The sequence below is a fragment of the Fonsecaea monophora genome (genome assembly GCF_001642475.1).
Source record: "Fonsecaea monophora strain CBS 269.37 chromosome Unknown Scaff160, whole genome shotgun sequence".
Classification (NCBI taxonomy): domain Eukaryota; kingdom Fungi; phylum Ascomycota; class Eurotiomycetes; order Chaetothyriales; family Herpotrichiellaceae; genus Fonsecaea; species Fonsecaea monophora.
This window is the reverse complement of record NW_019174091.1, coordinates 16,056-27,331: the sequence shown is the minus strand read 5'-3', so window position 1 is coordinate 27,331 and position 11,276 is coordinate 16,056. Positions and strand designations below refer to the sequence as shown.

The 11,276-nt window shown below is 52.2% G+C and overlaps 6 protein-coding genes across 6 annotated transcripts; 3 read left to right on the top strand and 3 right to left on the bottom strand.

The window, feature by feature from the left end:
* Positions 1-556: 556 nt before the first annotated feature.
* AYO21_11454 (hypothetical protein) lies at positions 557-1,562 on the top strand (the record flags this gene model as incomplete). Its single annotated transcript, XM_022661346.1, has 2 exons — positions 557-1,159; positions 1,335-1,562. The coding sequence occupies 2 exons, from the start codon at positions 557-559 to the stop codon at positions 1,560-1,562; spliced, it is 831 nt and encodes a 276-aa protein (XP_022506348.1).
* A 502-nt stretch (positions 1,563-2,064) lies between these two features.
* Positions 2,065-3,322, bottom strand: AYO21_11453 (hypothetical protein; the record flags this gene model as incomplete). Its single annotated transcript, XM_022661345.1, has 5 exons — positions 2,065-2,202; positions 2,268-2,875; positions 2,928-3,048; positions 3,109-3,219; positions 3,278-3,322. The coding sequence occupies 5 exons, from the start codon at positions 3,320-3,322 to the stop codon at positions 2,065-2,067; spliced, it is 1,023 nt and encodes a 340-aa protein (XP_022506347.1).
* An 848-nt stretch (positions 3,323-4,170) lies between these two features.
* AYO21_11452 (hypothetical protein) lies at positions 4,171-4,763 on the bottom strand (the record flags this gene model as incomplete). The annotated part of the gene is made up of 3 exons (XM_022661344.1): positions 4,171-4,336; positions 4,403-4,646; positions 4,715-4,763. 3 exons carry the CDS (start codon positions 4,761-4,763, stop codon positions 4,171-4,173), a joined length of 459 nt encoding a protein of 152 aa, XP_022506346.1.
* A 464-nt stretch (positions 4,764-5,227) lies between these two features.
* Positions 5,228-5,697, top strand: AYO21_11451 (hypothetical protein; the record flags this gene model as incomplete). The annotated part of the gene is made up of 2 exons (XM_022661343.1): positions 5,228-5,279; positions 5,351-5,697. The coding sequence occupies 2 exons, from the start codon at positions 5,228-5,230 to the stop codon at positions 5,695-5,697; spliced, it is 399 nt and encodes a 132-aa protein (XP_022506345.1).
* An 890-nt stretch (positions 5,698-6,587) lies between these two features.
* Positions 6,588-7,721, bottom strand: AYO21_11450 (hypothetical protein; the record flags this gene model as incomplete). The annotated part of the gene is made up of 2 exons (XM_022661342.1): positions 6,588-7,374; positions 7,438-7,721. The coding sequence occupies 2 exons, from the start codon at positions 7,719-7,721 to the stop codon at positions 6,588-6,590; spliced, it is 1,071 nt and encodes a 356-aa protein (XP_022506344.1).
* A 798-nt stretch (positions 7,722-8,519) lies between these two features.
* Positions 8,520-9,562, top strand: AYO21_11449 (hypothetical protein; the record flags this gene model as incomplete). The annotated part of the gene is made up of 2 exons (XM_022661341.1): positions 8,520-8,643; positions 8,700-9,562. The coding sequence occupies 2 exons, from the start codon at positions 8,520-8,522 to the stop codon at positions 9,560-9,562; spliced, it is 987 nt and encodes a 328-aa protein (XP_022506343.1).
* Positions 9,563-11,276: the final 1,714 nt, after the last annotated feature.

Here is an 11,276-nt window from a genome sequence, read left to right as displayed (position 1 = left end):
CCATCGCTGGCGATGTGGAATCAGAGACTCGGCGATGATACCGGAGATATACTACTTGTAAATTAATACTGTGACTTGGGTCAGACATATAGGTCTGCGATGGTGTGTGATTCGTTTCCAGATATAACAAGAGTGTCTGAGATGTGCCGATAATAGTTGGACATACGAAGTACCGAGTGGACCTGATTGTGTGGCTGCTATTATATCTCAGCCTTGCGGCCCGGACGGACATCACGTGATGTCGTCAAATCAATAGACAGCAACAATCTGATGTTCCTGGCGAACTTTTGGACCTGTTTGTTCATTCAACTTCCCACAGGTACGATGCAAGGCTTGACGACGAAAAACACCCATACCACCTTCTCGGTAATCTATATGTCCTGTTGATATTCGCCAGTAGACCCGACACCCCCGAGCAATGAGAGCCCATCGAACCACACATTTCCCCAACCTCCATATTGCGCCGATAATACCAACAAGTCCTCCTCCGCGGGATCGAATACTTGGGGGAAAAAAAACAAAAACAAGTGACGCACCCTTGAGCTTATAGAGAGCGATGGCCGCACCTCCTCCCGGCGATGCGCCCTTCGACGCTGACTCGCGGCTCGTCAACATGTCCTGCTTCGACCTCCTGCTGATCGAACTGGTCCCGCTGGCCGAGCGCATGGCGCGGGCCTACGAGGCGTCTCTCGACCGTCCCACACCCTCCCCCGCGAGCTCAACGACCACGAAACGGACGTCAAAGGGCCCGCCGGCGACCCTGGGCAATACCACCAGCGGTAGCACGACGACCACGACGACAACGTCCAACACGGCCTCGTCGACCTCAACGCCCAGTATCACGGTCACGGGCGCCAACACGGTCCCTGCGTCCTCGCAGCCCTCAAACACCGCGCTGCTCGCTGCGGACGGCCTCCCTGCGACCACCATCTTCGCCGATTCCATCTACGTGCGCCTCGAGCGCCTGGGCTTCCGTGTTGGGGAGGGTCTCAGTGAACGCATCTCGCGCGACCGGCCGCGCTTCAACCAGGCCGGGCTGAACGGGGCTAACGTGGGAAACGTCAACGACCACCACCTCGACGTGATCAAGTTCCTCTGCAAGGACATCTGGGGCGTGGTGTGGAGGAAGCAGGTCGACAACTTGAAGACAAATCATCGGGTACGTTTGGCCCTTCTGGCCCCCTTTACATGGTCAAGAGTCTAGGCGACGAGCAGCACAACCTACGAGATTCTGGGTGGTCCGTTGTTGAGCTGTCGATCTAGCCAACGCGCCCAAGATTTGGGTCCAAAAAAAAAGCCACATTGAAAGTGAGATGCTGACAATGTTCACACAGGGCGTCTTTGTTCTTACAGACAACAAATTCCGTCCTCTCACACGCATGTCCATGGCGAACCACGCCGAAGCCTTGCAACGAGCCAAACCCCACCTTTTTTTCCCCTGCGGCATTATCCGTGGTGTCCTGAGCAGTTTGGGGATCAAAGCCACTGTACAGGCCGAGACGATAGAATTGCCTGGTGCAGTGTTCCAGATTACGACGGTGCAGCCTCAAATAAGGCCATGAGCAGAAAAAGAGCATGGTATACGTTGACAAGAATTGACAAAGGATTCTCAGCCTGCGTAGGACATGAGCATGCCCTGCAAAGAGCCGCCCAATACTGGTGCCAGAACTGACAGACGGATTCACAATCTGTAAACACAAGAGAAGTGGCTGTACAAAGCGTGAAGAGTAGGACAAATAATTTTTGTCTACGCGATCTCCACGCTGCAAAACAAGACATACTCAGCCCAAAAAGCTATGCTATGGCGATGATGACCGTCTTTGCATTGACGAAGGGAGGTCTTTATTTCATGTCATGTCATGCTTTTCACAACCTGCTCCAATAGCTCCATGTCAGTCTCCGTGGCCGGCTCACTTTTTGCGCTTTCAACAATGTCCAGCAACCGAACGAGTGCACAGGTGCACGATTGCGTGGCAGGCAGGCTCGTTCTGGGGGATTAGAAGTCGCTCACATCCTACCTGCAAAACGGTCAGGCAATGTTACAAAGAAAGACAAGGACGAGGCCTACTTGGGTGGGTTCTTCACGAAACTGATACCCGTCTCGATGTTGGTCTTGAGCCCCTTGATCGCTTCTTCAAGGTGCTTCTTCTCGTAGTCGTTGGCGCTTCCCAGGATGTCGATGGCCTTCTCTGCACCGTGGGGCTATTACAAGAGTTAGCACAGAGTAAGGAGAAGAGGAATAGCAGTTGCTGGTCAAAGAGACTTACCCCGAGTTCTACAGGAACGGAGAAAAATTCACAGCCAGTTGCCTTGGCAATAGCATCACCACCGGGGACACCAGGGAGATAGACGAATGTTGGCTCAATGATACCCTTTTCACCCTTGGATGCTTTGATAAGGGCCTCGGCGAATCTGAAACCGGCGTATGCCATGGAGAGTGTTGCGGAACCAGCGCCATCCTTGGCCTTGACAACCTCGTCACCACCGAATTGGACACGGTGCACCAAAGCGTCTAGCTTGTCTGATGGAATGTTGACAGGAGGCTTGGCTTGGCTGAACAGCGGCACAATGGTGTTGCCGGAGTGACCTCCAACGACAGGGATGGTCAACTTTCTTGGGTCTTTCTCGCCAATGATCTCTCCCACAAAGGTCTGAGCACGGACGACATCGAGGGTGGTAACACCGAACAGTTTCCGGGGATCAAAGACACCAGCTGCCTTGAGAACCTCAGCGGCAATTGGGACGGTGGAGTTGACAGGGTTTGAGATGACGCAGATGTATGCCTTGGGGCAGTATTTGGCGCACGCTTCAATAAGGCCTTTGACAATTCCTGCGTTGATCTTGAACAAGTCGTCTCGAGTCATGCCAGGCTTGCCTGAGAACCACTGTCAGCCCCAGCAAATATTCAAGCTCAACAGAGTACATACGAGGGACACCGGCGGGTATGATGACAATATCTGCACCAGTCAAAGCCGTCTTTTTTGCTTCTTCTGTCTCTGGTTTCTCTCCTTTGAAGTCACCTGGGGCCGCAACATAGCCTCCAATGGTCTGTATATGTTAGACTCGTGGTGTGGTGAGTATGGGTCAGGAGGATTTCAGCAGACGTACAGCGACAGAGGAAATGTGTGACAGATCGGCTGCAACACCGGGGGTATTGACGACATCGAAGAGTGCGAGTTCGTCAATGACGGGGGAAATCTTGCAGAGAAGAGACAATGGCTGCCAACAAGTTAGACTCGACTCAATTTACTGTAGCCAAATGAAGAGAAATGCATACCTGACCAATGCCGCCAGAGGCACCGAGAACGACAGCTTTGACCATGTTGAGTTTGGTGGGGGGAAGGATTGAACTGTGACGACAGTTTAGGATTCCACCTCGTTCTTCAGACTGATGCTTCGTACTCACCGAGAGAGACTTTGACAATTAATGAGAGCGATATGTTCGAGGTATTTGGGGGTTCCTGAGAACTGGTGTTTGCAGAGAAGACTGAGAGGGTTTTAAGAAATAGTTGGGGCGGTCAGACTTTCTTTTGAGGAAGCCGGGCAAGAAGGGCAGTGACGCGGGACAGAATAGCGAGGGGAAGCCTCTTGCGACCTCGCCAAGACCAGATATTGGTTTCAAGCGGCGACAAAGACTGGCTTGCAGTTGCCCCGCGTCAATCCGCAGCTCCGACATTTCGCGTCCTTTGGGGGGACGTTGGGCCCTTTTTTCGCCATCCTAGACGATGGTTTTGATCAAACTACTAGACAGGCAAGGCTGCTTCTCGTACTCTACGAAAATTGCTCGGATCAGGCTGCGACCGTCTTGTTCTGGCTTGGGTCAGGGCACAAATCAATTCGTTGGGTGCTACGGATGTACCACTGTGCTGCAATAATGCTCTTGTCATCAATGATGTTAATCCCTTGAACCCCATCGGATGCAGGTGTAATCCCAGTTCCAGCTTGTCATTTTTTTTTGGAGGAATAATCCCGTTCTGCATTACCAGAACACACAAAGATCTCACCCACCGATTCTCAAATGACACACCGCCGAAGAAATGTCTCGGATGGTGATCATAGATCCAGGCTCATCGGATCTTGCCCTCAACATGCGGGGGATGGCACAAGCCTGTGCTTCCAGAATCGAAACGCTCAGCAAAAATTTTGTCAACCACCTTCTGCAACAACGCTTTATGCCTCTGTCTTTCGCGCCTTGACCCCACGGGGCTTCTTCTCCGGAGTGTCCTTCTTCGGTCGCTGCGAGTTTTTGATGGCACTGGCACGGGAAACAGCGTCTTTGTTCAAGTCGCCACGGTATGATCGCTTGCCGACTGCGTCTGCCACGCTCTTGTAGATCCTGTAGGGCAGGTTAGCTACCATGCTTGCTTTGTGGCCATGTCATTTGCGTCCGCCCAAGACTCACTTTCTGTTCGAGGTGGTCTTGCCAAAGGCATGAGTGTTGTAGTTTGATGCAGGCTTGTTGGACGATCCGGACTTCTTGGTCACCAACGTGACACCTCCCTTCTCATTGGGTTGGATCGAAACGGCCTTGTCGTTCACGAAGCCGGCGTGTTTTCTCGAGTGCTTGTTGACGATGTTGAAGGGGTCTCGGGAGAACTGAACACCACCACCAGACTTCCTCTTGACCAGGAACGCATTGTTGTTTCCTGCGGGTTTTTGTTCGTATTAGTATAACCCTGGGACTAGAGAATTGATCTCGCTGGGGTAGACTTACGGACAACCTCCCAGATGAGGTCGCCGGAGACGTTTGGACGTTCAGACATTGTTGACGGCGGTAAAACTGGTAACGGATTGTCGAGCTTTCGCAAACAACATGGACGGGGGCTCGAACTTTTTGGGTTGATTTGTATCTAATGGCAATGGTCTTTCTGTGCGCAGAAACATGATTGGCTGTTGACATTCTCCGGCTTGGCACCTAATGATACGGCGGAGCGTCCGGCTGCGATGCGACTTCCGAGCTCGTCCGCCCCCTGCCGCGGCAGGCTGACGACGACGAGGCCCAAGACCCAAGCCCCATCACCAAATGCCTCGCCTTTGATTGTCACAGCTGTCCAGGTTCGGACGGCTCTTGACGCAAGTAGCGACTTCGCGCAAAGCCTCATGATGGGCACCAGGCTGTGATCATTGCAACACGAAGCCTCGCACTCGTCTTGTGACCTCAAGTCAAATCGTACAGAAACCCCGCGCGACATCAGGCGATATCTGAAAAGAGAGGAGTGGCGCGATCATGGCCTACATCCTCTACTCGATCCTCTTCTTCTCCATCGCTCTCTCAACAAGTACGTTGGCCTACTACACATCGCGAACCCTACAAGTCTGACGGAATCTTTACTAATCCCTGCCGCTCCAGTTCTATACTTCACGCGCAGTCGCTGGACACCGTACCTGCCGATCCCTGTGCAAGACCTGCTCTCCCGACTAAACCCCTACACGTACAGCCGGGTCCCGACCACGTTCATGGGCGATGTCGAATCGGGGTTCACCTCCGCGGACTTTGACCTCAGCTCCAACATCATGGAAGGCGACAGCCGGGGCGGACTGGACCAGAGGGCGAAGCGAGAGATCCAGAGGCTGATGAAGATCCGGGGCATCAACTTTGATGAAGCCAGAAGGGTGTACATGGAACAGCGGTTCAAGAAAAATGGCATCGGAGAGGACGGCATCCCGAAAGATCCAAAGTTCGTGTCCTTCTCATAGTGCCGTGGGGGAAGGCTGTGCGTTGTGCTTGGGTCCGGGGTTGGCGTTGAATAGGAAGGTTGTGATGAGTAAGAGTGAGGTACGCGCTGAATTTTTGGAGGAGGTACCTCTGGACAATCAAGTCTTTCATTCAAATCGTGCATGGGGCCATGGTTGTCAAATGCATATGACTCGTGCTCCACATCCGAGATCACCTTCCAGTGTGAGCCCTTTTACATGGTACACCTACTGTCTTCCCTCATTGTGTCTCTTGCTATCGGAACAGAACCATGAGATGCAGCATTAATGGAATCGGCGTTGATATGACTCGAAAGCGGTCTCGCGTTTCTGAAACCTGCAGCGCTCTTCCCCCGTGAGAGAATGTCTAGACTGGGCGAACTACTACTTTAGTCCCTTACCTCTAACCAGAGACACTCACAAGTACGAGGTACCATTGCACACATAGGTGGTTTACGATCTATTCCGCGTTGTTGGCAGTCTTTGTCTTTCTACTTGTATATGTACAAAATAATGCGAGAAGCACCCACATTGCTCAACCCCTAGACCATTGTCATGTTAACATCATAGCGAGACACTCTTCCAAAAGTGCATCCATCTACGGTATGGGTCGAGGTGTTTTGGTTGTATTTTCTCAGAGTTCAGCCTCCCCACAGGGGGTAAAGTCTATGTATTGTATACAGAGCGAGGAGAGTTTGTCCATTAATGACTATATTAACTGCCGTTCGCTTGCTTTTGCGGACGCCCATCTAAATCAAGATAGGATACAATATCTGAATTGAATCCATGGCCCATAACATCCGCCACCGCACGGTATCCAGAGGCAAACTGTTTGCTGAGCTGCACGCCGAATCCCTCAAACCAGTCCGTCTGGCCGGACAACGCATTGACGCTCACTGAATCTTTTTAACATCATCGGCCAAATAGCTCCGGTCATCGCTCCCCTCAACTTCTTTTACGATATTTTCCATCTCTCGACTCTGCTTCTCCCACTGCTGCTTCCCCATCTTGGTCTCCTGTCTAAACAACTCTTCATCTGGCTTCCGATAGCTACCCCCCAGTCGATCCCACAGCGTGGTGAACTGCCCGAAATTGACCTTAAACGTAAGATGATGCATGGTATGGCACGCAGCGCCGTTGATCAAGGGAGAATTGGAGTAGTATTCGCCGTCATGGATGAAGATGGTCCAAATGTTGATGAAGACGAAGAGGGCGATGTAGGCGAATTTTTGCAAAGGGAACAGAAAGGGGTAAACGTGGTACGGGATGGATTGGGCGAAGCCATCAAGAGGATGGAAAGCGTGCGAAGCGTAAGGCGTAGGGACAATCCATTTGTGGTGCGGCTTGTGGAGAGTTTTGTAGACCAGCGGATGGTGCAGCCCTCGATGAATCCAGTAGATGCCGAAATCGGTGAAGAGGACGAAGAAGGGAAACTGGAGGACGTTGTACCATCCAAAAGGAGCATCGCTAGGAAGATCGTAGAGTTTAGAGTAGCCTCGCACTTCAGCAAGCATGCAGGCTGCGGTTAACAGGGACATGAGCGGCATGGCGCGATTGGCTTGGGCGATCTCCATGCGGACCTGATTCTTCAAGTATTTGGGATGTTTAAAGGTCGCTTTGTCAAAGACAAAGAAGTACGAAAGCGAGGCGCAGAGAAAGTAGAGGATGAGCCCAAAAAACCTAGAACAGTAGGTGTTAGTAGAAAGACATGTGTCGACAGTAATGCTGCCATCCTGGACTCACCAAACTATGAAGAACAGGCTAATCCCTTGTCTGAAGATGTTGTCGCGAGGCCATGAGCTTCTGTAGGTCCATTCCGTCGGGTCCAAACTGACAAACCGCGAAGCGGGTTCATAGATGTATGTATATTGAGGTGAAGCAGTCGCGCTTTCCCGCAAACTCGAGAACGTAGAAGTTGTGGCATTGTTGAACTTCTGTTGAAGGTAGGACGATGGACTGGCAGGTAATAGTGTGGCATAGACACGATCGAGGAGGAGAGTGTCAACGATTTCCAGAACGATGTCCATGGTGAGGGGTGCGAGACAAAGCCAGTCGCGTCGGCTATTCAACACCAGGTCTGGTCTGCAACTCGGCCGAGGAGTTGGTGCCGTTTACCAACGAGGCGGATGACGAGTTTGAAGGGAATGTGTTGAGGCTCGGATGGTATCTAGGTTCGAGGAGGGAGTATCTAGGTCGTCAAGAGTTCACTACATAAGGGATACAAGGAGTGGCGTGAAATGGCATCTCAACGATCCGAAGGGCCGACAACGGCAAGGTTGAAATTATTTGTTTGAAAAGGTGGAGAGCGTTTTGGCTCAGAATGGCCTGACAATTGGCTCGGGGATTGGCGGTGACAAAGTCAGACCCTTTTTTCCTCGTGTAGCTTGCGCAGCTGTGGAGGTGATAAACGCTGGCATTGGAGCATTCAAGCATCAAGTGGAGGAGAAACTGAACAACATCCGAGAAGTGGTCTGCTTCACCGTAATACCAGCGTAGTCACGTGATAAATGACTGCACATTAACGTTGGCTAACATTCCTACTTGCGACATCTCCATCGTCTCCATCAGTCTCGTCCCTGCGTCATCTACGCAGGAAATTTATGATACAGTTATGAACACATACAGACATTTGGAGGTAGAAAGGCAGGCAGTCAACGTACAACCTATTGCTACGAACAAAGCTATGCAGGCGTAGCTCCTCGTCCATCGGATGCGCCGACCCCTCTTCCGTGAACAACATGTTCGAGCTTGGTGCAACCACCCACAGCCCTCTCCCGAGTCCTTACTCCGCCGAACCCTGAAGTGATCCCTCGAATCCTTGGCTCATGACGTCCCAGCAGAGCCATGGTCTCTCGCCAGCTTCGATTGAGACCATTGCAGGCTTGTCTGCCGGGCTGATATCTACCGTGATCGTTCACCCTCTAGATATCATCAAAACCAGACTGCAAGGTGGGTTTAGAAGCCCCAGAACGTGAAGAGACCAATCTGAACATCTTATTCAACAGTTGATACCTCTGCCCACCCTCTCCTCAATTCCTCTCGAGCCGTTCTACGAGACCTGTTGCGGAATGAAGGTCCCAGTCGGCTCGCAGCACTCTACCGGGGACTCAGTCCCAATCTGGTGGGCAATTCAGCTGGCTGGGGATTGTACTTTTTGTGGTATCGCCAGGCTCAAGATGTCATTCGAAACCTCCGAGGCTATTCTCGTGGTCAACAACTCACAGCTGTCGATTACCTAGCGGCCTCGTCTGCGTCTGGTATTCTGGCTGCGATTCTGACGAATCCAATCTGGGTGGTCAAGACGCGGATGCTTTCCACCTCCGCCTCTCAGGTGGGTGCATACCCGGGCCTGGTGTACGGACTGCGAGCAATATACAAAACAGAAGGAGTCCGAGGGTTCTTTCATGGTCTGACACCCACGCTGGTTGGGGTCAGCCACAGTTCACTGTATTTCGTGGCATATGAGAAGCTCAAGGCGTGGCGTAGGGCGTCCAAGAGAGACCAGCCCCTTTCTAACCGGGACACCATCATGGCCTCCTCATTGTCGAAAATCTTTGCTGGGACTGTGACATATCCCCATCAATTGGTGCGGGCTAGGCTGCAGACCTACGACCCGAGTGCAACGACACTTGTGAAGAGACCGGGTGTCATTGCCTTGATCAAACAAATTTGGCGGAACGAAGGTTTCGTTGGCTATTACAAAGGCCTTTTCCCCAACCTCTTGCGTGTTGTCCCTAGCACATGTGTCACCTTTCTCGTATATGAGAATGCTCGATGGGCTTTGCCGAGAATATTTGGAGAGGTGGAGGAGCAACCTCCTCCAAATATGGCTACGGGAGTGGCGCAGAAAGGGCAGAGACCCTTGTAAGGGAGAAATAAGCGGTCAGATCATTTGAAAGTGGGCTTCGACTTATCTCATGGGACACCAGGCTTTCCTGCATAAAATTGGCTCCGACAGCATCCCACGCTCTCCGTTCGGGTTTGTTTTAGCAGCGATTATGGGCTTGGGAAAATAGGAGACAGCGGTCTTCTATATTACTCTCATGGCAAAAATCTCTCCACGGCAGTCTTGTAACCCCGTTACTATCTCGAGGCAACGGTTGAGTCCGTCGCAAGGTCTGGATGGGTCGAACCATCCTCAATCGAGCAGTCGGATTTGGGGCCAGCGGCCTGTGAAGCGGGATGGAATCCACTATCGCCAGTGTCAGCGTCGATCGTCGGGTTTCCTAAAATCGTCAAGTCAGCAGGAACCTCAAAAGGGGCGAACACGAAACGCAACATTGATCCAGGCCACCAATCATGAGAATTGTCAGCAGGTCAGCGAGGCAAGATTTCCAACTTTCCACTCTTGGATGGACGGTCTCCCCACTGGATTTGCAAGACTAGTGTACTGTGCATTGCCCAGGCCTAGTACCTTGCATTGCATTTGACCAGGACAGCCTGGTCCATACACTTACCCTTTCCAGTTCAACGTCCATTCCCCGAGACGAGAAAGGAGATGTTCTGGAGACAAGCACGAGATTGCCGAACGTAACCTTGGGCGGAACGGGCCAAGTGTGTGGCGGGCTCGGTCTGCAGCGGTCCGGCGTCGATTGCGAAAATGCGGGTGGGAGACGAATCCCATGCGTGTTCCTGCGTCAATTCATCACGTCACGAATTCTGTGAGTGTGTCAAAATTTAGCAGGAGTCAAGAAAAAGAAACCTTCAGCCCTTCAGCCTTTGGTGGCCATGATGAAGTCGACGTCTTGTCTGGAAAAGTTGGAAAACTTACTCGTCGTTGGATCCTGCAGCTACCAGTCACTACACGGAACTCGGCCTGTGAAGAGCGGCAGCGGGCCAATACATGACCCAAAGAGAGAGGGAGGTTTTGTAGCGTGGACTCGACGTGGGTGTCTATTGACCTGGCGCTCTCTCGTGACAGTCCAGCTGAACGCCTGCTTCGATGCAGCGTTGCGATTGGCTGATTGACCCTGGTCCGTGGCGGTCGGACTTGACTTTGCTAGCGCCAATGGCACCTTCTACCGACCTTCCAGAAACTATTTCTAGCGTGATTCTAGTGCGGTTCTAGCGGCTGTCTCCGTTAGTGGCGCTAGTCCCAAATGGCCCGTGGCTGAGATGGCTGGGAGAAAAGCGGGACGTTGGTGGAGCCTCGTAACTCTGAGCAAACCGCCCGAACCGACAAAGAATCCGCTCGTTTCTGTTTCCTCCTCACGCACTCCATGCTTGCAACGAACTGGGACCATCCCACGTCTAGGATGCCAGTCTCCACCCCGATCGAACGAGGAGGTGGAGGGGGTGTCTTCCCGTTCTTACCTTTCGGGATCCCGTGATGGGGAATGGCACTCGTGCTAGGGAACACTACCTGCGCGGTTTCTAGAATCCATCTTGCGACGGGGTTCTTGTTCGTTCCTCGTTCCCTTCCTTACCAATCACAGTTTCAGTTGGTTACATGCCGCTCGTCATCGCCTGATCTCTCTCAGGCCATAGACGCCTCTGGCATGCCAGTGACGTGCAATCTTCGATGAGGCATCAATCAGTCAGCCTCATCCATGTCTCATGTCTCATGCTTCGTACCTCGTGGT